The sequence below is a fragment of the Lepidothrix coronata genome, unplaced genomic scaffold (assembly GCF_001604755.1).
Source record: "Lepidothrix coronata isolate B3197 unplaced genomic scaffold, Lepidothrix_coronata-1.0 Scaffold213, whole genome shotgun sequence".
Classification (NCBI taxonomy): domain Eukaryota; kingdom Metazoa; phylum Chordata; class Aves; order Passeriformes; family Pipridae; genus Lepidothrix; species Lepidothrix coronata.
Window position 1 is genome coordinate 490579 of NW_016690393.1, and position 22997 is coordinate 513575.

Consider the following 22997-nt stretch of genomic DNA (forward strand, 5'->3'; position numbering starts at 1 on the left):
CTGGGGCAGCTCGTGCCACGGCGGGGGCTGGCAGAGAGATGGGGTGGGTTATATCCCACTGGGGAGCTGGAGGAGAGCTGGAATTATATCTCACCAGGGGGCTGGCAGAGAGATGGGGTGGGTTATATCCCACTGGGGAGCTGGAGGAGAGCTGGAATGGATCATATCTCACCAGGGGGCTGGCAGAGAGATGGGGTGGGTTATATCCCACTGGGGAGCTGGAGGGGAGCTGGATGGATCATGTTCCACTGGGGAGCTGGAAGAGAGCTGGAATGGATCATATCTCACCAGGGGGCTGGCAGAGGGATGGGGTGGGTTATATCCCATTGGGAATGTGGCAGAGTGCTGGGAAGGGTCGTATCTCACTGGGGAGCCAGCAGAGCGCTAGGGTGGGTTATATCCCACTGAGGAACCAGCAGAGAGCTGGGATGGGTCATATCCCATTGGGGAGCTGGAAGAGAGCTGGGATGGGTCATATCCCATCAGGGGGCTGGCAGAAAGCTGGGATGGGTCATATTCCATTGGGGAGCCAGCAAAGAGCTGGGAAAGGTTATACCCCATAGGGCAGCCAGCAGAAAGCTGGGATGGATCATATCCCATTGAGGAGCTAGAAGAGAGCTGGGATGGGTCATACCCCATCAGGGGGCTGGCAGAAAGCTGGGATATTCCATAGGGCAGCCAGCAGAGAGCTGAGATGGGTCATACCCCATCAGGGGGCTGGCAGAAAGCTGGGATATTCCATAGGGCAGCCAGCAGAGAGCTGGGATGGGTCACACCCCATCGGGGAGCTGGCAGCAGTGGCAGCAGGAGCTCCCACCAGCTGCAGCCCTGTTAGGTTGGGATTGTGGTGATTTCCACAACCAGTGACTGAAAGGTGTGATGGTCCTCTGAGGAGAGCACAGAGGAGCTCACAGCACCTCCCTCCTCTTCCTCAGGGATTGTGTGGAGTGCAAGAAGTTCGAGCGGGGGAGGCTGGTGGAGGAGCAGACCTGCAGCCGCATGTGCCGGGATGAGATCGAGACGGTGCAGGAACTGAGTAAGAGGAGACCCAAACCTGCCCTAGATTGTGGAAATCCAGGGGGTTGCTTTCCCTCTGTGTGCCCATCTGTGGCATGGGGGGGGTCTGAGACTCTCACTCTGGCAGGTGACAGGGGCAAGGACGCCGTGAACTGCACCTACAAGGACGAGAACGACTGCGTGATGAGGTTCCAGTACTACGAGGACTCCAGTGGCAAGTCCATCCTCTCCGTCATCGAGGAGCCTGGTAAGACCCGGCTCAGGTGGGGGATGGAGAAGGTGCAGTGCTGGGTTTCTGTGCTAAACTGGGGGATTTCGAGTGCCCTTTGTACCTCCCACCCCAGCCAGGCTCCTGGGGCACCGCAGTCAGGGGCTGAGAGGAGTTAAAGGGCTGCTTTGTTCCCTGCTCTGTGCCACCGGGGCCGGGATTTCCTGCCTCTCACGTCTCACATTTCCTCGGTTGAGGCCAAGGATGGGGGTTCAACCTTCCCACCACCCTGATCCGTGTCTGACTGCAGGGATGTTGTTCTTAGGAGGCAGATAAGAGGGGGCTCCCACTGGCAGCCCCGGGGTCTCCACTGACCTGGAGGTCTGACTTCCAGCTGAGCCAGGGGCTGTGTGGCTGCAGGTCCTTCGGGAGCAGGGCCATGAAGGCAGCCCCAGCCACCCTCCCTGGCCCTGCACACAGGGTGGAGAGGAGAGAGGCAGGGGAGGGCTGGGGGGAGCAGGGGGCTGTGGGGGCTCCCATGGGATCTCACCACCCCCGTTTGCCAACGTGGTGTTGGTGCAGAGCTGAGAGCAGGGGCAGGGGGTCAGCAGGGTGGTGGTTTGGGGAAGAGCTTCCACCAGCACAAGGATTTGGGCTCAGGTGCCATCCCCCACCATGGGTGGGACCCGTGGTGCCCCTGATCTGGATTGCTCCACGCTTGGGTGCAGACCCTCACCCTATAGACAGGAGCTCAAAGATCTCAGCACATGCACCCCATGGATGGGATCCTCCTTCACAGAGCCTGCTGTGCTCAGGGGGGAGGCTCCTGTTCCCTGCCAGGGGAGGACGAAGCCTTCCTGGGCCCAGAGGAGCTCCACGTACCCGTGGCCAGGCAGCCCCAGAGCTGCTTTTAGTTGCCCTGGGAGTGCTGAGCCCCCTCCAACCCTGCCCTGCTCTGTGCTGCAGACTGCCCGAAGGGGCCCGACGTCCTGGTGGTCCTGCTCTCGGTGACAGGGGCCATCCTGCTCATCGGCCTGGCTGCCCTGCTCATCTGGAAGCTCCTCATCACCATCCACGACCGCCGGGAGTTCGCCCGCTTCGAGGAGGAGAAGGCCAGGGCCAAGTGGGACACGGTGAGGGCCAGCGGGTCAGGGGTGCTGGGCAGGAGCCCCCAGATCCCACAGCCCCCAGCTTGAGGGATCCAGATCCCAGTGCTCCCAGCAGGAGAGCCCAGCTGCTGTCTGTGCCCCGTAGGGACCAGACTGCCCCATCCCTGTCTGACAGTGCCCCAGGCAGGACTCGGGGTGACACTGCCAGCCTGGACACCCCTCCCTGAGCCTGCTGTGCTCCCAGCGCTGTGCACAGGCCACAGCAGATGTCCCAGATGATTTTCCCACCTCCAGCATATCCCAAGCAGTCGTCAGCAGCGTGACCCCCTTACTCACTGCCCACACCAGTGTTTCCATCCCGTGAGCAAAGTGGAAGGTCCCTCCTGCCATGGGATGCTGGAAGGACTGAGGCATCCAGAGCACCAGGGAGGGGGTTGAGACAGCACTGGTGCCCGTCCCCCACCTCTCCATCTCCTGCCTCCCACAGAGGGAAGGGATGGGATGGGATAGGATGGGATGGGATGGGATGGGATGGGATGGGGTGGCTCTTTCGGGAGGTCTCTCTGCTGCTGAACTCCTGCTGCTTTTCCTCTCCTCCACAGCAGCTTTTCCCTGCTCTCCCCCATGGGGAGCCATTAAACTGCACAGCCAAAGCCACGCCAGGGATCCACCACTCCGTGCTGAAGTGGTGCCTCAGTGTTCCCAGGTGTTGAGTAGAATGAATGGTGATGCCAAGCACAAAGTGTTGATGCTCTTTTTCCTCCTCCTTCTTCCTCCAGACCCACAACCCTTTATATAAAGAGGCCACATCCACCTTCACCAACATCACGTACCGGGGGAACAACTAAGGATGCCACACCCAGTGCTGGCCGTGGGATCAGCCAAGGATCCATGGAACCTTAAGGAGTCCAGTTTACAGAAGCCCTTGCGTGTGTGAGCCTGTGTGAACGTGTCTGTGTGTAATTTAACAACCCCTTGACTGCCTCCAGGCCCTCCAAGTGTTGTCCATCACCCCTCTGTGACTGCAGGGACGTGCTCTCCAGGCAAACCTCTGTCCTTACCTCGCGGGTCGCTCGCGGAGCCAGCGGCCCCTCCATACACTGGACACAGAGAAATGGGACTTTCTCTGCCAGTCTGTGAACTCTTTGGTGCTCATCGGGCCAAGGGGACTTCAGGAGTGGCCACTCAAACCACACTGAGCTGTTTTCTCCTCCACGGCCCGTGCCGGTGAAGCCCTGCCCGTCGGATCACTGGACTCAGTCCCGCTGGGCACAGGAGCCATCTCCTTGGGCACAGGGCAGCTGCCAGCAGGCAGGAGCCATCACTGCTTTGTGGGTTCAGGGCACTGCTTCTGAGCAGCCCAGCAACCCCTTTCCTCCTTGCACCCCCGTGTTGTGGCACTGCTGTGAGCCAGGGTGGTGAGAAGCTGTGCCCTCCCTCACTGCCCCCACGTGCACTCGGTTTGCACCCCCAGCACCTCCATGTAGCACCAGCTGTGCTGGTCCCAGCCACAGCCTGGCTCAGCCCCTGGCATGGTGCTGAGCTCCCCGTGTCCCCCCTCACTGTCCTCATGCCACAGCCCACATGGATGTGCAGGCAGCAGCTTCAGGAGGCTCATGATGCCCCTTATCCCTCAGGCCTGGCCACCTCTCTCCCCTCTGTGTTTTCTGAGCTGTGTAACTGCACCCTGCCTGGTTTTCTGCACAGCTCAGGGTTCCAGCAGAGCAGGCAGGGCTCAGGCTGTGTCCTGCTGCCTGGGGCTGTGTGTCACCCGTGGGGGAACACGAAGAGATGTCCCAGCTTGGCTGTAGCAGTGCTGCTGCCTGGTCCCTGCCCTGCCAGAGCACAGTGGCTCAATTCCCCTCAGCTGCCCCAAAAACCAACAGCAACCTCGGGCCCGGTGTGGGGTTTGCCCCGAGGGCCCCAGCAGAGTGTTGGCTGAGCTGGTGGTGGCCCTGTGTCCCTGTCCCCTGGCTGTCCCAGCAGTGTGGGAGCAGGGGCAGGGCTTGGTGCTGGGTGGGATCTGGGGCTGAGCCCCAGGGAAGGGGGGTGGATGGGCGGCACCAGAGCGGCAGCAAATCGCACCACAAAAATAAAAATAACTAAAACGAAACCCCTCAGGCTACTCATGGTGTCAGTGTCCCCAGCAGCAGCCTGTGCCCAGCCTTCCTGCCCCATGGGCTGCCCCTGGCACCCCAGTGTGACTCGGGGAGCTGGTTTGAGCTGAGGTGGGTTGAAGGGTGGTTCCCACTGGCTGTTAGCCCCTCACAGGGGTTTCTGCACCATAACTCCTGTATTCCTGGGGGTTGATAACAAGCTGGGGGGCACACACTGGGCCAGAGCCCACTGCAGACTGTGGTACTGGCAGCACCTCAGTTCACTGTGAGGGAATGGGGTGAGCTCCAGTAACCTCCATCCTGCCCCACAGGTCCCTGTGAGCCCTCCAGTCTGCACGAGAAGCCCCCAGAGCAGGGCAGCTGGGCTGGGACCACTGCAGGACCATCCCAGGGACGGCTGAGACCTGGAGGGGGTGAAGGGGCTAAACCTGGGAGCAGGGTCCTGCCTGTTCCCCCAGCACCCAGTCTGGCACCATGTCACACACTGCTGTGGTCACCCTTCAACCAGCATTTTGGGACCACAGAAAGTTCTGGAAAACTGTTTGCTTGGCTCTCCAATCCCCCCCACACACACACCCCAGGCCACCAGGTGCCCCCAGCCCACACAGGGTGTGCAGGCACCTTGGGGCAGCTCTCGGTGTCCCCAGCTGAGCTGGGTGTGTGAGTCCAGCACCCAGGTGGGACCTGGGCTGGGGCTGGGGGTGGTTCAGCTGGGTTTGACCCCAGGAGGGGCATTTTGGCAACGGGGTGAGGTGAGGGAAAGGTGAAGGGAGAGCCTGGCTGCAACACGAAGGAGCAGGATGAGCTTCCACTGGAGAAACCCCTACAGTTCCATGTCTGCCATTCAGGCAGAAGACTTCCCTTTCCCACGGAGCTGTGGGATGAGACAAGACCCCAGTTTAGCTCAGTTCACTGCCCCTTGATGCCACTGGGCATGACTGCTTGCAGGATCAAGCCCCACGACCATGAGAAGCAGCTGTTGGGAGTCTGGAGTGGCTTTTCCCCCCAAAATCAAGGCAGTGTCGCTGTGCTGGCCGGAGGAAAGGAGTGTGAGCAGCCAGAGGTGGGACAAGGGTGGAGGCAGTGGCTGCTCTCAGCTCCTTGGGAGGAGCCATCTGGGAGCAGTAGTAACTCCAACCCTGCTGAATGCGCAAATTTTGGGCTGCGTGGAGGCTGTTGGAGTCGGGGACCGCTAGATGGTGATGTCTGCATGTGCTCTGTCAGAACTTTCCAGCTTTCTGGGCTGCTCAGTGCCCAAATCCCGCTTTGGAGAGGGACACTTCCCCCGTGGAGGTTTCCAGGGAGCAGGAACACGCAGAAACCCACCCCACAGACACAGCTCCTGCAGCAACACTTCGTCCCAGGGTTCTTTTAAATGCTACTTTTATTCCTGAGGTGCTGACGTGCTCCCTCTTCTTGGAGCCCAGGAATGCATCAACTCCTTCTGTAAACTGATTTCTGTAAATAAACCCAAAATGAGTGAATGCATCTCCTGAAGCAGCCAGGAGACAGTTTAAGGTGCATTTTGTGCCATCCATACCCCCATTTTCTGAAGTGAAACACATCTCCCCACTGGTTCTAGGGAAGTTGGTCAATGCTGGGAGAGAGTATCTCCCATTCCAATGGAAATCCACTTCCCAGACCAGAACTGGAAGGACATGGCTGTGGATGGTGAATATATGGGCACTTTGGGATCTTTGTTCAGGATCTGGAGCATCTGCTGGGCAGGAAGATTAAGATCTGGGGAAGATGAGGAGAAAGAGCTGGAATTAAAAATAAAAAGCTGACATTTCCTAGGGCACAAAATCCCAGAATAATTCAGGTTGGAAAGGACCTCAGGAGGTCTCTAGTCCAACTTCTTGCTCAAAGCTAGGTCAGGTGTGAGATCAGGCTGAGTTGCTCTGGGATTTATCCATTATGGGATCTCTAGGGCTGTAAAGGAGTCAGGATTAGTCTGGGATGAAAGTGTCACCACGAGGGGAAAGATGGGACATCCAGCCTACATCTGGACAAAAAGGCCCTGGTTTGGGAAGCAGTTTTGGGGTGAGATTCTCTAAGGTCACTAAATCCTTTGTGGATATGAGAGTTCTCAGTGTTGTAAACTGGCCTTTGGGTGAGACATTTAAAGCTGCAGCCAAGAGACTCCCTGTAAACCCTTGCTGGAATTTGGGCTCCCCTTCCTCAAACATATCTGCTGAGAGAATTGGGATGGTTCACCCTGGAGAAGAGAAGCTTCGGGGTGATCTAATTGTGGCCTCCCAGTGCCTGAAGGGAGGCAACAAGAAACATGGACAGAGAATATTTCCAAGGGTCTGGAGTGATGGGACAAGGGGGAATGGCTTCCCACTGCCAGAGGGCAGGGTTAGATGGGATATTGCGAAGGAACCCTTCCCTGGGAGGGTGAGGAGGCCCTGGCACAGGGTGCCCAGAGAAGCTGTGGCTGCCCCTGGATCCCTGGAAGTGTCCAAGGCCAGGCTGAACAAGGCTTGGAGCAACCTGGGCTGGTGGAAGGTGTCCCTGCCCATGGCAGGGGGTGGCACTGGATGGTTTTTAGGGTCTCTTCCAAGCCAAACCATCCTGGGATTCTGTGATTTTTCCCATTGTCACGAGGAGGCTTCTGGGTCTCTGCAGCTCCTGCTCAGCCCACGTGTGTCTGTGCACAGGGTGTCACACGTCTGTGTGGCGTGGAGGGAGGTGATGGGTGATGAATGGCCATGGAAAGGGAATTTAATCCTCCTTGGCCTCAGCATCCCACCCTGCCAGAGGGGAGGGAGTTTCACTGCATTATTGTGGCTACAGTCCTTTAGATCCTGAGATGGAAGGAGTGGGGGAAAGGCAAAGGAGTCGCTATTATTATTATTAATAACCTCTTTTTGGCAGGTCTCTCTGCACTCACTGCCAGCAGGCAGAGGAGCTTTCCAACACTTTCTTGTTACAGAGGACACGGCCACTGTGGATAATCTGGGCTCTGACCTGGTCATGTTGGAGAACCACTTGACCTCAGAGCCACTGGAGGTGCCAAGTCTGGCTGCTGTGGGTGGTGTCTCCCTGGCTGCCCTTTCACTGTCATTCCCAAGGCCTGAAATCTCCCTGGAGAGCCAGTCCCTGCTGCTGGCAACACACCCTGCTCCATTCAAATATTGCCCAGGCCCTTCCTCGGGGCACAAAAGTGACACCCAGGACCTCAACCCCAGCCTGGGCTCCACAGCCAGAGGGGTTCACCTGCCCAGCAAGGGGAAGCTGGAAGCCTTAGGACACAGGGAGGTAAGGGGAGGTTCTGAGGTCTTTTTCCTTGGAGGAAGCCTAGAAATCTCTGGAAACCAGCAGATGAGTTCAAAGGCTCCTGCATGCCTGGACTGGTGCGTGTCAGGTGACGAGGACATGATGTGAACACCAGGCAAGTGGGTTCCCACCCACATGGGGTAACCATGGAGGAGTCTCTGGTGGTGAGGGACTTGTTGCCCCCCTAGCAGTAAAATCCTCCTCCCCTGTCTCAGCAGGGTCTTGTACCCGATTTTTGTACCCCCAAGTGCCACAGAGGCATCATGCTCTGATGGGGGGTTGTGCCCAACGAAGTCAGCCCAGATTCTCACTTTTCCCCTTTTTCCAGATGTTCCTGGCTGCAAGAGCACGTGGGACACAGGAGTTGACTTTACCTTCTTTGGCTATTGATAAACTGCAGGGAATTGTCCTACCTGCCAGAAACCCAGGCAGCACTCAGCAAAAAGTGGGGATGGACCCCCATGGCATAACTTGTTCAGCTCTGGGACTGCTGGGATCTCTGCTCCCTTTGGGCTCTGGGAGGGTAGGACAAAGCTCAGTCACAGCTCTGACCACCCTCCTCCTCTTCAGCCCCTGGGAAAAGTGATTCAGGCAGCTTCAATTCTGTAGATTTGAATCCTCCTCCTCCAAATTTTTGGGAAGTGGGTGGAGTTGGCAGCTCTGCCCTGGAGAACTGATTCAGATTATCAGGTGAGCTGCCTCAGCTCTGTGGGACAGAGAGGGGAGAGCCCCCCTTTACCGGGTTATTTGTGCCTTTTGTAACGACCCATACAAAACACGGGGGCCCCGAGATTGTATTTCCAGGAATGTTTTAGATCTGGTTGGACACCCAAAGGCACCTGCAGAGCCGCCCCCCGCCCTGCAGAGACACTGCTGGAACTGCCACCGCGTGCCTGGCACAGCCCCGGGCAGTCGGAGCCCTCGGGCCCCGGGTCTGTGCAGAGCCGCGGGGCTGCAGCCGCTGCCGAGCGGGGCCGGGCTGTTCCACAGCCCAACATCGCCCTCTTTTGTCCTCTGGCTGCGGGAGCGCAGGGACTGCACAGCCCGGATGGATGGATTGGGGCTCCCTCGGGGGTGGCAGAAAGGAGCCTCGCAAAACTCAGCAAGAGCTGTTTCCCCGTGCGCTTTCCTTTGTAGGCACTGCCCACATCTCAGCCAGGAACAAAACCACAGAATCCCAGGATGGCTTGGGCTGGAAGGGACCTTAAAGGCCATCCAGTGCCACCTCCTGCCATGGGCAGGGACACCTTCCACCAGCCCAAGTGGCTCCAAGCCCCGTCCAACCTGGCCTTGGACACTTCCAGGGATCCAGGGGCAGCCACAGCTTCTCTGGGCAACCTGTGTCAGGGCCTCCCCACCCTCCCAGGGAAGGATTCCTTCCCAATATCCCATCTAACCCTGCCCTCTGGCAGTTTGAAGTCATTCCCCCTTGTCCCATCACTCCAGGTCCTTGTAAACAGTCTCTCTCCATCCTTCTTGTTCCCCCCAGAGCAGTGGGATTGGGGAGAGAACTGGAAGGGTGAAAACTGGAAAACTCGTGAGTTGAGAAAAAGTTTATCACAGAAAGCAACAGCCATGCACACAAGTAAAGCAAAATAAAGAATTCATTCCCTGCTTCCCATGGGAGTTCCCCTGTGGGCTCTGCTCAGGTGAGACCCCCCTGCAGAACTGCTCCAGCTCTGGGGAACAGCACAGGGAGGACATGGAGCTGTTGGAGAGAGTCCAGAGGAGGCACCAAGATGGTCAGAGGGCTGGAGCAGCTCTGCTGGGGGGAAAGGCTGGGACAGTTGGGATTGTGCAGCCTGGGGAAGAGAAGCTTTGGGGTGACCTGATTGTGGCCTTCCAGGACCTGAAGGGGCTACAAGAAACATGGAGAGAGACTGTTTACAAGGGATGGAGGGACAGGACAAGGGGGAATGGCTTCCCACTGCCAGAAGGTAGGATTAGATGGGATACTGGGAAGGAATCCTTCCCTGGGAGGGTGGGGAGGGGCTGGAATGGATTTCCCAGAGAAGCTGTGGCTGCCCCATCCCAGGAAGTGTCCAAGGCCAGGTTGGAGCAACCTGGGCTAGTGGAAGGTGTCCCTGCCCATGGCAGCGGGTGTCACTGGATGTTGTTTAATGTCCCTCCCCACCCAACCCACCCCATTATTCAGTGACATTCGGTTTAAACTCCAGCAAAGGCGCTTTCGGGGCCGTTTCCCGCCGTCTCGCTCAGCGCCGCCCCACGTGACCCTCCCGCAGTCCCCGTTCGGGTCGGGCCGCACCGGAAGCGGAAGCGGCGGCCCCGGCCCGTCATGGCGGCGCCCAGCGCGGAGCGGGAGCGGCGGCGCTTCGGGCAGCGCCTCCTCACAGACCCCGCGCGGCTCTTCCAGCACAACGCCTGGTGCGTGCGGGGCGCCCGGGGCGAGCCTTCGCCGCTCCCGCTTGGCGGTGCCTGTGGCCGAGCGCTGCGTGACGGCCCAGCCCCGACCTGCCCGCGGGGACCCGACCCCGGTGTCCGCGCTCGCCCCCGGAGCGGGTTGGGGGGCTGTGGGCGTGGGGCTGGCGCCGGACAGCGAGGGGAAGCCGGGCGGGAAGCGGCGCCCCCGGGCTGGGCGCTGGCGGAGGGGCGGGAGGGCCCTGCCCTGTGCGGGCGGTGCTCGGGGGTCCTGAGCCCTCATGACTGGTCCCCTGGGGGTCCTGACCCTTTGGGACTGATCTCTGGGGGTCCTGAGCCATTCTCGACTAATCCTGCGAGGGTCTTGACCCTTTGGGACCGATCCCCGTGAGGTCCTGAGCGTTCTTGACTGATCCCTGGGGGGGCCTTGAGCCTTCCGGGCTGATCCACAGGGGATCCTGAGCCTTGGGAACTGGTCCCCAGGAGGTCCTGAGCCTTCGGGGTTGATCCCCGGGGGGGTCCTGAGCCTTCGGGGTTGATCCCCGGGGGGGTCCTGAGCCATTTTTGGCTGATCCTAGGAAGGTCCTGACCCTTTGGGACTGATTCCCTGGGGGTCCTGAGCCATTTTTGGCTGATCCCAGGAGGGTTCTGAGCCTTCTTACTGGTCCCTGGGGGGTCCTGACCCTTTGGAACTGGTCCCCAGGAGGGTCCTGAGCCATTCTGGGTTCCTCCCACAGCACTGGGGATTCCTCAGTCTCCCCTGATTCAGGAGATGTGTTGTTTTGCTTTGCTGCAGTTGTTTAATTGCTGTAGTTAATAAAGTTGAATCAGTTGTGGGGTTGTGGTGGGTGTGTGCTTGGAACAGGAGCTCTTTATTTGGGTACAGCAGCTGTTTTAAGCACCCAGATTGCCTAATTTGCTGGGAACTGAAGGTATTTTGCATTTTTGAAGTAAATAGATCCACTTTTGGTCTCTGGCTGTCATACCCTGTGAAGAACTGGGTGTGTTTCACTTGTAATAAGGTAATATTTACGTGTATCAGCCTGTCATTCCTTTTGGGACTGTTCTGTACCAAAGGCGCATTACAAAAGCACATCCTCAATTTTCCCGTGGAAACTTTTAGTAATCCAGCTTTTTTTTTTTTTTTTTTAACAGTTAAGTTTTTGTTTTGTGAGTTAAAAGGCTGATTTCTCCTGAGGCCAGAACTGGGTTTATTGCTCCTTGTATTCTGCTTTCCTTTCACTTGTTTTAATGAAAAAAAGCCAAGTGAATCACTTTAATGACTGCACAGCTGTGTGTGTGCATTGAAGTTATTAATAATTCTTAATGCTTTAAAGCTTCCTGCATATTTTCCTCATAATTGGATTTAACAGTTACCTTCCAGATAACCCCACTGCCCTTTTTGTTTTAAATTGAAAACCAATTTAGTTTTGTGAGTGCACTGGTGGTTTTATAGGAAGGATTATTCCCTCTGAATTTGGCTGAGTGTCCAAGAGGGAAAAGGATCAGGGGCAGATTTAGGATCCCTTCCTTTACAATCCCATGAGTGCAGCTCCTCCAGGCCCAGGAGCCTCATGTGCTGGCAGCTGTTGTGCTGGAATTGGGGATCACACCTCCCTCCCTCTCTCAGTTTTTCTCTCTCTGCCCATTTTACAGCTCTAGTTCATCTCCTTTTTCACCACAGGGATAATGTGGAATGGTCAGAAGAGCAGGAATCCAGTGCCAGGAGTAAAGTTCAAGAGAACAGCTCCCAGCTATTGCCACAGGATAAACAAGGTACTGTTGGAGAGTCTCCTCTGCCCGTCTTGACCTGTGCCCCAGGAGTGGAACAGTGGCCAGAGCCACCTCAGCAGCAGCATGAATCCTTCCCTGCCCCCTCCCCAGTCACTCAGAATGCTTTACCTGCTTGTTGGTAATGGGAAATGGAGGAGGAGGAACCTTCCTGTTCTTAAATTACCTCTCTGTGACTCCTCCACCTTCTCCAGAGGCTCATCCTGCTGGAACAGGCGGGGTCTTGGTTGGGAGGAGTCAGCTTGGGTTGAGCTTTGTGGTGTTGTGTGTGTTTAAATACTTGTTACTGTTCCTTGTCAACAAACCTCTTTGAGTGTAGAGTTATTGTGCTTTCTATTAACTTCCAACAGTCAGTCTCTCTTTGTTGTGGAGTGATTCTAATTCAAGCTCAGTTCTTCTCCTTAAGAGGGGCTGATAAAGTAGTGTCCAAATCTGTCTCTACAGAGTTAACAAGCAGCATGAGAATGATTAAATCATAGAGTCAGAAAAAAATTATTTTCTCCTGAAAGTGCTTATCATCAGATAGACAGCAAAGGGATTCCCAAATTTTTCTTTTACTTGGCTCAAGGGATATTTACACATCCAAAATGTGGAGCTTACCTGTGTCTGAATCAAGCTCAAGGTTCACAGCTCTGTCACTCTCCACTCTGTCAGAGACCACCCAGTCCCTCAAATGATGCTGAAATGGTTCTTTGGTGTGATAAGAAACTTATCTGATGATGATCTAGGATGGATCTGCTCCCTTTGTTGCCATCAAATGGAGTGTGTCACCCTTAAGATAAAGCTCAGCACTACTGGAGCTATTGAGACACTTCCATATAGCTCCCAGTTGTGCTCACAATAGCAAATCTAATTATCCCAAAGAACAACCCTCCTCATTTCTTGGACTCCCAGAAGTATCCAGCAGTTCCCATTGTGATGCCCATTGTGTTGGGTTCAGTTTCAAATCTGGTTAGCATTAAAGGGTGCTGTCTGTCATGCTTTGGGAACCTATATACAACCAGGAAACTGGGGAGCAATTTGCTGTTGGGGCACTTTGTCAGGGCTCCATGATGTATTTCCCAGCCTGAACAATGCAGGCCAGTCAAATGTTGATGGTTGCTATTCACTGGGAAGCGTGTGGAGACAATGGGATGGCTGAAAAGTAGGGAAGGCAGCCCAGGAAAATGTGCCTGAAGGGTCTGGGAGTTTGAGAATCAGAATGTCCAAGCAGGAGAACAAAGGCAGGCTATTGGTCATTAGGGCTGTATTATTCTGTGCACTTCTTGGGGCTGTCAGGATCTGTTCTGAAGGAGCAGAGGAGTTCTGTGGGCTGTGTGGAGGATGTGTCTCCTGGCTGGGAGCAAAGAAAGAAGTGGAAGAGTTCCTTGGTTTCTTTTTGAGGCTCCATCATTAGCCCCTGTGAAATTCAGGGGGGAGAACGGGTTCTCTTCCTGTCCTTTGTGAACAGTTCCTTTTGTTTGCCCTCCTTCTGCAGGGTGAAGGGCTTTACAAAGACAAGCAGGAAAGTCAGGAGCCCTTGTCAGGAAGGTCTTTGGAGGAATCTGGCTCCCACCCCAACGTCCCCATGAGATCATACCACAAAAAGGGGCTGAAACAAATGTGATGGGAACTCTTCTGGCTGAAAGTCAGCCTAAAAAATTAATATGGTCGTTTATTTGCTTTCAGCCTGTTCCTTGCATGATATTTGTCAGCCAGCCCTTGATTTCTTGCATTTAAATTGTTACTGATCCTTTATTCTGGTGCTTTGAAAACACCAGGCTCTGAATAAATGAGCTTTAAATAAAGCTTCCCCTCGTGTGGCTTGGGGTGTAGCAGCTGTTCAACAGCATCCAACAGAATTCCACAGTAATTTAACACAGAAAGAGCACAAAGTCTTGTGGCAAAAATGTGGGTAATCCAAACTGGGTAATCCAAACTGGCTGGGCTGGAATTTTGTCCCAGCACCTCAGATAAGCATCCCATTCCAGTCAGGCTGCCATGGGATTGTCAGGGACGGGCAGGGATCAGGACTTTGTGGTTTTGTGAGGTGAAAGAGCATTTCCAGCCCCAGCAGCCTCGTGTATCCCTACTAATACATGACAATTCAGGAAGGAGTGTGCCAGACTGTGGATCAATAACACTTCTTCCAGCATCAGCAGTCCTGGAGCTCTTCCATGAAAATACTGCACTGACCTGGCCCTGCCCACTGTGACCTACAGTGGGATCATGGCACAAACTCACTGCCCTGCTCTGATATCAGACATTAAAATTTCTTTTGGATTGGAGTTTGAGGACAGGGCTTCTTAAAAGGAGAAAATCCTTGTAGTTGAGGTAAAGAGATTATTTTTATATATAGCTCTTTGTGCTGCAGGGATAGATCCTACTAAAAATAGATATATGACTGACTTGTGCTTCTTTGTTAAAGCCATTTTTGTCTATATTTGGCTGAGGCTACATATTTTTCCAGGTGTTCTGGGTTCACTTGACTGTCTCCCTTCAGAGATCTTCTGAACAGTTTTATGCTTTTAAAAGTCTTAATAAATAAACTGCAGTTCAGGCAATGATACTGAAATACTGCTCTCCAATCAGCTTTTTTCAGTAATGGACTTGTTGCTGTGCAGAGATGGTTGAGGAATTTCATGTTATTGGAATGCAGTTGGGATTTCTGGCCATGGATGTTTCCAGGTGATTCCAAGCATAAAATGCTGTAATTAGGTCCTTAATTCCCAGGACAGAAGACTCATCACACTGAGGATTCAGAAAGCTACTTGGATTTTTAACTCCCCATGGAAGAAATAGTTCCCCTAGAACTGCACTCGGTCTGAAATCTGGGAAATGTGTGGAAATAATTCTGCAGGTGACTGGAATTTCATTAGGCCAGTGTTATTCCAGCTCCCTGTAATACTCATCCTGCTCCTGGAATGATCCACTTGGTGTGAAAATGCTGCTGCTGAAGTTCCTTCTGATCATCTTTAGCATGTCCACCTTAGCTCTCCACTGTTACTTCAGTGGTCACTTCTGTTGTTTTAATTCATAAAAGCACAGAACTATGGAAAACAAAGTGCCCCAGACTGGACTGCAGCAAAACTTGTGGAAAACATGCTGGAATCTGGGAGGAATGTGCAAATGCTAATTGAGCTTTCTGCCAGGCCTGTGGGGTTGGATAATTATTCTGCTCCTCCATCTGAAAAAAAGGGGCTCTCAGAATTCCTTAGGAGTTGTATGTGCTTCACACTCAGTGTCATGAGGCTCCAAATGAATTTTTCCAGTGAACTGACCAAGTCAGTGCTAGAAATGGAAGTAAAACCTGGATTTCTTCATTCCAGTGTCCTTCAAAGAGGCTTTTTCTGTTGCCAGCTTCCTTTAAATCCTACCAGCACACACAGAGTTTCCTCTTCTCTCTCTTTTCCCTTTTCATGTCCTAACAAAGTGACTGTGAGGAGGCAACCTGAGTGTTTGTGTGGGATGGCAAATTTAAATAAAGGTGATTTTCAGTGGATAATCTTCCTTATTAGAGCAGGTTGCTGCATAGGTGTCTGCAGTCATCCCTCACTGTCTGACCTGCTTCAACCCTGAGACCTGATGATGTTTTTGTTTGTGTTCCCAGAGGAATATGAGGTGAATGCTAAGAGATATTGGGATGACTTCTATAAAATCCACGAAAATGGCTTCTTCAAGGACAGGCACTGGCTGTTCACTGAATTTCCTGAGCTGGCACCCAACAGGACCTCAAGCCAAAATGGGGATTCTCTGCATGAATTCAGTACCAAAGAAGAATCCAACAGTGACGGGCTGGGAAGGTGTGAAAATGGACACTGTTCTTTGGAAACCAGGACAGAGGGTCAGTTCAACCTGCTCCAAAGCACAGCTGAGGTGTGCACAGAGGACTTGGCTGCACAGGAGCACAGGGAGCTGACCCAGAGGGCTGGAGATTACCCAGGATCAGCTGCATCTTACCGTGTGTTGGAGGTGAGAGCTGGAAAGCAGAGTCACACACCAAACTGTGCCTTGGGATCAGGGTTGTGTGACTGGGACATAAAAACATGGATCACTGGCAAACAGGGAGTGGTTGAGTGCCTTCAGTCAGCAGAATGCAGAAATCAGAGGGCAGCTTAGAACTGAACTAAATCTGCTGGGATACTTTTGGTTCAGACTCTTGAGTTGGCAGAGCACAAGGATGTAAGAAGTTTCAGAGTTTAAAAGCCAAACTACTGCTGTCAGATGTTCAAACAAGCATTTACAAGTCATCTTTGCAAGGAACTGATTCTTTTACTTGTCTGTATAAGGTTTTCCCTTGTCATTTATCTTTTGTGCTGACTCCTGTTTGCCTTGAGAGGTGTGAAACAAAGCAGTGAAGCCAAGACTGTAAAGATGCTCTTGGGTTTGTTCCTTATGGCCCATGTGATAACAGGGAATCCCAGACTGATACAGGCTTTGTCCCAGAGAGAAGTCTGTGGGAATTATAAATACTGGACTCCTGACAGCTGGTTGTGACCTTTTGCTCTGCCACCTCTCCATGTTCACTGTAGATACTGCTGGATTTGTTTAGTACTTTGTATTTAATGGAAGTCCTGCCCTTCCAGGGAGAGTCAGTTTGAACTGTCCTTTTGATATTTTAATTTAATCTGAGGTTTGGAGGCTTTTTCAGACTTTGATATTATCACTGTGGCTTTCCTGTCTCACCTGAGCACATCTGTCCCTGCAAACCCTCAGTGGTGTTCTCTGCTCAGTCCATTCCAATTTTACTGATTCCCTAAACACTCAGAGGCAAATTCCCCAAATCCAGTTGTGGGAGCCATCATCTTCTCTTCAAATGGGAACAAGTAGAAGGAATAATAAGGCAGAATCATTGTGGGCCTGGCTGTAACTTAAGGAAGAGCCATGTAGTGAAGGAAACTCTGCAACAGCAGGATGTAATTAGGGTAAAGCAAACTTCCCTTCTCCATTGCTCTGAATTTCTGTGGAAGCAAAGGTAACCCACCCCTGGCCTTTGCCAGTGTTTCAGTGACTCAGACTGGTTGTTATGCTTGGGCTTCCAGCAAAAACAGCTTTTAGAGAGTAACAATATGTAGTTTGTTAGTAAGATTTTGACAAGAACTTGCTTAGTGTTCTCCACAAGAGTCGTTCTGCTCCTCAGAGCTGAACACAGACTTTGCAGGGAGGGTTACAAATGGTCACTGCCATGCTCAGCTGGTACTGGGGAGGTTCTCTTTGTTGCCTGGCTGTAGAGAGAGGATTTGAAATTTTGGGATGTGCTGAAGGAATTATTCTCACTGTGTGCATCTGCTTTGTTTGTGCAGGTTGGCTGTGGGGCTGGGAATACAGTCTTCCCAATTTTACAAACCAACAAGTAAGTGGTGACAGGACAAGGGGAAATGGCTTCCCACTGCCAGAGGGCAGGGATAGATGGGATATTGGGAAGAAATTCTTCCCTGGGAGGGTGGGGAGGCCCTGGCACAGGTTGCCCAGGGAAGCTGTGGCTGCCCCTGGATCCCTGGAAGTGTCCAAGGCCAGGTTGGACAGGGCTTGGAGCAACCTGGGCTGGTGGAAGGTGTCCCTGCCCATGGCAGGGGGTGGCACTGGATGGGCTTTAAGGTCCCTTCCAACCCAAACCACTCTGGGATTCTACGAAGTAGGTTTTCACCTGCATGATCCAGCAGCCCCTAAAAACCAATTGGAAAAGTGTTCTCTGTGATCTTAGTTTAAACAATCTCAGAGAAAGGCCTTTGCCACCTGCAACTTCATATTATTGTGGTCTGAGCTTGGAAATCTTTGGTCTTTTAATGCAACCAACAAAGCCTGCTGTGAGTTTATGTCTCATTCTGAAAGCATTTTCCTGCAGGCCTTGGTGCCTCTCCTTTTCCAGTATTGATTTGCAGATGTTAACATGGGAGTGATTTCTGCTGGCAGTCACATTTCTATTTCTGTGATACCCTTGAGTCATTTTTCAATGTGTTTTCCAAAACGTTCCATCTCTCCAGGAATAATTTACATTAAACTTGCCACGTTTTTCACATGTCTCTCCTTTAATGCAAAGGAAAGTGTAATAATAATCTAAGGGTCTATTATTAAAGTAGATTCAGTGAAAAAAACGTGACTCACTGTAAATATACACCCGACATTCACATTTGCTGTCTCCCATTTGCTGTTTCCAGAAGGAAAAGGAAGCAGTTGCACAGTGGGCATAAAGGAACAATGGGATCCACCAAATTTTTACACAGAGACTAAAGCCCAGGCTCCCAGTTCTGCACCCTGTGCCTTTGAGACACTCCTTAATTGCTGGCTATAAATGATGAGTTTCTCTGCTTTCTTGCAGTGACCCAGGCCTGTTTGTTTATTGCTGTGATTTTTCTACAACAGCTGTGGATCTTGTCCAGGTAAACTCAGTGGTGATTTATAAAAAAGTGGGAAGTACCTGGGGCCAATTTCCCATTAACACAAATCTCTCCCAGTTTCCAGCAGCTCTCTGGCTGTGCTGGCAGCTTTCTGTTTTTAGCCAGCCCTGCTGCTGACCCTGAATCTGGAAAATGAGCCATCAAAGATTGTAGGAAGGAGAGAAGTTGAAGTTCTCAAAATGTCACATTGGCAGCAGACAAGTCAGGCAGATTTTCTTCCCCTGTGCTTGGCAGTACTTTTCTCAATCCAGTGCTCTTTTAGCTGAGTAACTGCTGAACCTTGAAAACATTCAGGCTATTTTTTAACAGGAACTGAAGCTGGTTTTGGTTTGTGTGTGCACTGCTGTCAGTTCTGGGAATGTGGTCTGATTGCTCCAGCACAGACTGCTGAGGAGGGAGCCTGTTTGTGGAGCAGGAGGCTGGGATTTAGTCAAAGGACAAAAGCTGCTAACAGATTTCAGGTCAGAGCAGAACTGAGAATCTAGGAAGTATCAAATGCCATCAGTTCACGAGATGAGAGAGCAGCAGAGGCAGCACCCATTTCATCCTCCTAAGGTGACACAACCACTTCTCAAAGCAGCAGCTTCAGGAAAGCACACAACTTCTTACAGAGGTCCAAATGGGATTTTTGAGAGTGCAGTTTTGGGGAGCCAGGTTTGATTTTTGGGGGATAAGGAATATCTGCTGGTAGGTGAAATGAATATTGATGTCAGTGATGCAGAGAGGGGCCCTGATGCTCACACTTACGTAAGGATTTCCAATTTAACAATATAAATCCCTCACTTCTTACCACTACTAGTGGAAAATCTGACCTTAAAATTGCAATAAAGCCTGAATCCAGTTTGGGGGTTTGGCAGTGCTGATTGTCTGACTGTAACAAAACTAACTTCTTGGTAAATCTCCTGTGTGTACTTATTTTTTTCCCGTGTCACCACTGTTCCTGCCTAACCCACCTGACCCCATCTGCCTTAGAGCAGTGAGGCTGACACAGATCTCTGGACACACCACTTGATGATGTGAAAGTTAAAATGCTCCATGTCCAGATAATACTGAGGTCAGGGTCTGCTACTGATGCTCTTGATTTCTCTCCCCTCAAATACAGAACAATGCAGAATATGATTCCTCTCGCTGCTTTGCCTTTGTCCATGACCTGTGCAACGACCAAAGTCCTTTCCCAATGCCAGAGGAGAGTCTTGACATTGTTATTCTTATCTTTGTCCTCTCAGCAATTCTCCCAGAGAAGTAAGTTTTAATCTTTGTGATTGCAGAAGGTAATTCTTCTACAACTGCAGCTCTTTAATAGTCTCATGTCAAGTAAAATTAAAGTTTGTTGTGTTTCTGGTCCAGTTTTCCATGAAGCCTCTGTAAATGAAGTTTACAGAGTTTACAAGCAGGTGCTTGATGCTGTAACAGGTTCTGGCAGAGGACAGGTGTGATTTTGAAGTGCTAAGTGGCTGCAGGGGGTGCCTTGCTGTGGTCACTGCCCTGAACCTCAGCCATGCTGAGCGCTCAGCACCTGTTTGGAAAATACTCTGCTGGATTTTCAGGCTCAAAGGGTGGATGAATTTCTCACATGGGAGGTGGCAAGAAGGGAGGGGACAGGTTGAGAAAACAGTTAAGACAAGTGCTGTGATCTTAGTGTGACACTGTGTTACAACCTATATTAGTCTCTCTTTTTGTTCCCTTCAGTTTTATTACACAGCATTTTTCTTCAAGTCCACTTACTACTTTTTTATACATAAACCAGGGGCGATCTTTTTGTGATCAGTAAAGGAGAGCAGTTAATCCCTGCCGTGGCAGACTTGTTATCCTTGTAGGAAAAAAAATACCCCAGAATCAGGGAGTGTCAGAAATAAAGAGGCCAAATCAAATCCACCCACTTGAGACTGGGAGAGCTCAGAACCGTGCTGGCTTCGGGGGCTCTTTACATCAAGTTGAAACATCTATACCCATATATCAAGTTGAAACTTCATCCCATCTTTTTGGAAGGGAACAAGCATGATTTTGCAGGATGTTGAGCACTCCTGGTTTGTTCCTCCCTCAGGATGCAGAGCGTTGTGAGCAGACTGAGCCGCCTCCTGAAGCCAGGGGGGATGATTTTGTTACGGGATTACGGACGCTACGACCTGGCCCAGCTTCGGTTTAAGAAAGGTATTTGCCCTCTTCCCTTGGCAAATCACTGGTAGATGATGCTTCTCTGGAGCTGTGTCTGCCCTGGGTGGAGGCAGCTCATTAATTCCCTGGAAGCACAGAGTGTGCCCGTTGTGGGATGGCGGTTGTTGATTTTTAAGTGATAGTTGGTAACTGTTTAAATCCCTCTTGCCCTCAGGTCAATGTCTGTCTGAAAACTTCTATGTGAGAGGTGATGGCACCAGAGTCTACTTCTTCACACAAGGTAGGAGGCTTGAAAACATCCCTTTGACTATCCAAAAACATCCCTCTGACTATCCAAAAACATCCCTCTGACAATCCAAAAACATCCCTCTGACTTTCCTCACCGCTTCTTGTCCCTCTGCCCTCAAGTTTGGCCACAAGCTCTTTCCAGTCTGTCTTTCTTGGAGCACTGTTAAGTGTCTCCTAACTGAACCTGGGTTTGTCAGTTCCTGGAGCAAGTATGGTGAATTCCTTAGTGGAAAATCCTTTTAGAGAAAAACTGGAGTGTTTGCTCCCCTGGGAGGGGTGGGATTGGAAGAGCTCTCCTTGAATCTTGCCTGCGGGTGATGGAGGGAGTTGGACACCGCCTGGAGGAACTTCCCTTAATATTTCTGTTCTCCTATGAGGAAATCAGAAGGGTGTGGCTCAGCATGGAGCTGAGGCACCCTTCAAGTTCTGCTGCTGCTTGGTGTTGGCAGGGCTGTGTTCTTCTCCCAGTTTATCACCAGTTGCACCTCCAGTCAGTGCCTGGTCAGCGTTCGAGCAGGGGCACAACTGCATCGAACTGTTCCCTTCCCCACTGCTCCAGTCTCGTTTGTCGCAACAAAATTAATGTTTAATGTGTGTTTGGCAAGCACCTCACGATGGAAAGCATCTGATAAAGGAGCACAAGCTGGGACCTGTCAGCCCTTTCCTACAGAAACTCCACACAAACCACGTGCTCCTGGGCTGCCGTGGAACGAGCTCTCTGCTGCTCAGCAGGACTGGGGCTGGCTCTGCCCACAGCCACTGTGCTGGGGCACTCTGAGACTTATTTGCTTGGTCAGGAATACCTGCCCGTGGAAGTGCTGAAGCCTCCAGGGCTGTTAATGCTTTGATTGGGCCCCAACAGGGTGTGGGTTTTAAGGATGTTTTTTTCCCCAAATTTAGCCTTAATGAATCCCATTCCCCTCCAGCCTATACAGATCTTACTGCCACCATTTAAAGGCGTAGGTCTGATCCTGTTCTTTGCTCTTGCAGACTCTGAAATTCCTCTGGAGGGGGGGGAAAGGGGAAGGAATGGATCTGTCCCTACTTGTCAGAAGATGCTCCTTAATCAGTCACTGGAGGCAGTGCCCATGTGGGAAACTGCTGCTGTTTTCTTTGTCAAGTTTCTATAACTCTAGCTGTTCTCCAAATTCTTCTTTCCTTCCTTGCTAGAAGGAAAACTTGACAAACTGTGATGTTAAACCCCCCTGGAACAGCAGTTAAGTCTCGTTCGATCATTTCCCTGCCAGGGTGAGGCCCTGAGTTTCTTCTGGCCCATCTTTCAGCACAGCCCAGCCCTCAGCGTGAGCAGCTGTCAGTTAAAGGAATTACGGCCTCCTCAGTGTCCTTCTCTCTGCTTCCAGATGAATTAAACCACCTCTTCACCACGGCTGGGCTGGAGAAGATCCAGAACGTGGTGGACCGGCGGCTGCAGGTGAACCGTGGGAAGCAGATGACGATGTACCGGGTGTGGATCCAGTGCAAGTACCGCAAACCCGGCACCCCCCGGGCCTGAGGCACGGCCTGGGCTGTGGGGCTGGAGCCTCTCCGTGCCCAGGGAGTGTCTCCTCCTGGTGAGACGTGGTTTGATGGAGTCCTGCACACCCAGGACACCTCAGTGCCTCGGACAGTGCCTGGCGTCACTGCGAGTGAGCTCTGCCAAGGATGAACGCCCTGAGAGTGGCCCGAGGGGTCTTTTAGGTGGCATCAAATATACTGAGTTGGAAGGGAGCCATCAAGATCATTGAGTCCAACTCCTGGCCCTGCACAAGACGCCCCAAGAATCCCACCACGTGCCTGAAAGTGTTGTCCAAATGCTCCTTGAACTCAGACAGCCCTGGTGCTGTGCCCACTGCCCTGGGGAGCCTGTTCAGTGCCAACCACCCTCTGGGGGAAGAAGCTTTCCCTGAGATCCAACCTGACCCTCCCCTGTACAGCTCCAGCCATTCTCTCAAGTCCTGTCACTGGTCACAGAGAGCAGAGATTGGTACCTGCCCCTCCACTGCCCCTCGTGAGGAAGCGCAGACCCCAGTGAGGTCTCCCCTCAGTCTCCTTTTCTCCAGGCTGAACAAACCAAGTGCCCTCAGCCTCCTCATAAGGCTTCCCCTCCAACCCTTCCCCATCCTCATGGCCTCCTTTGGACTCTCTAATGGCTTAATGTCTTTTTTTTATATTGTGTCCCCAAAAACTGCCCCAATGTTGAGGTGAGGCCACCCCAGGGCAGAGCAGAGCAGGACAATCCCCTCCCTGATTCCCCCAGGACAGGGATGGCCCTCCTGGCTGCCAGGGCACTGCTGACTCAGGGCCAACTGGCACC

The 22997-nt window shown here is 52.4% G+C and overlaps 2 protein-coding genes across 3 annotated transcripts in view; both read left to right on the forward strand.

The window, feature by feature from the left end:
- The window catches only part of ITGB3 (integrin subunit beta 3), a 25594-nt gene extending 21179 nt beyond the window's left edge, over positions 1-4415 (forward strand). The window contains exons 11-14 of the mRNA XM_017833294.1: positions 936-1036; positions 1145-1264; positions 2192-2358; positions 3114-4415. Coding sequence (XP_017688783.1) covers positions 936-1036; positions 1145-1264; positions 2192-2358; positions 3114-3182 — 457 coding nt within the window. The 3' untranslated portion in view covers positions 3183-4415. The remainder of the gene's footprint in view (positions 1-935; positions 1037-1144; positions 1265-2191; positions 2359-3113) is intronic.
- A 5601-nt stretch (positions 4416-10016) lies between these two features.
- Positions 10017-22486, forward strand: METTL2A (methyltransferase like 2A). 2 transcript variants are annotated; one of them, XM_017833346.1, is made up of 10 exons: positions 10017-10118; positions 11797-11888; positions 14475-14570; positions 15493-15854; positions 17186-17235; positions 18202-18262; positions 19383-19522; positions 20325-20431; positions 20610-20675; positions 22045-22486. In XM_017833346.1, the coding sequence occupies exons 1-10, from the start codon at positions 10030-10032 to the stop codon at positions 22194-22196; spliced, it is 1215 nt and encodes a 404-aa protein (XP_017688835.1). In that variant the 5' UTR covers positions 10017-10029; the 3' UTR covers positions 22197-22486. The 2 variants fall into 2 exon arrangements, with proteins under 2 accessions (XP_017688835.1, XP_017688836.1); XM_017833347.1 differs by lacking the exon at positions 14475-14570.
- Positions 22487-22997: the final 511 nt, after the last annotated feature.

Coding starts and splice junctions, on each gene's coding strand:
- METTL2A (XM_017833346.1), top strand. CDS start 10,030: ATGGCGGCGCCCAGCGCGGAGCGGGAGCGGCGGCGCTTCGGGCAGCGC. Junction 14,571..15,492: donor CTGGCCATGGATGTTTCCAG/GTGATTCCAAGC, acceptor TTGTGTTCCCAG/AGGAATATGAGGTGAATGCT. Junction 19,523..20,324: donor TCAGCAATTCTCCCAGAGAA/GTAAGTTTTAAT, acceptor TTCCTCCCTCAG/GATGCAGAGCGTTGTGAGCA.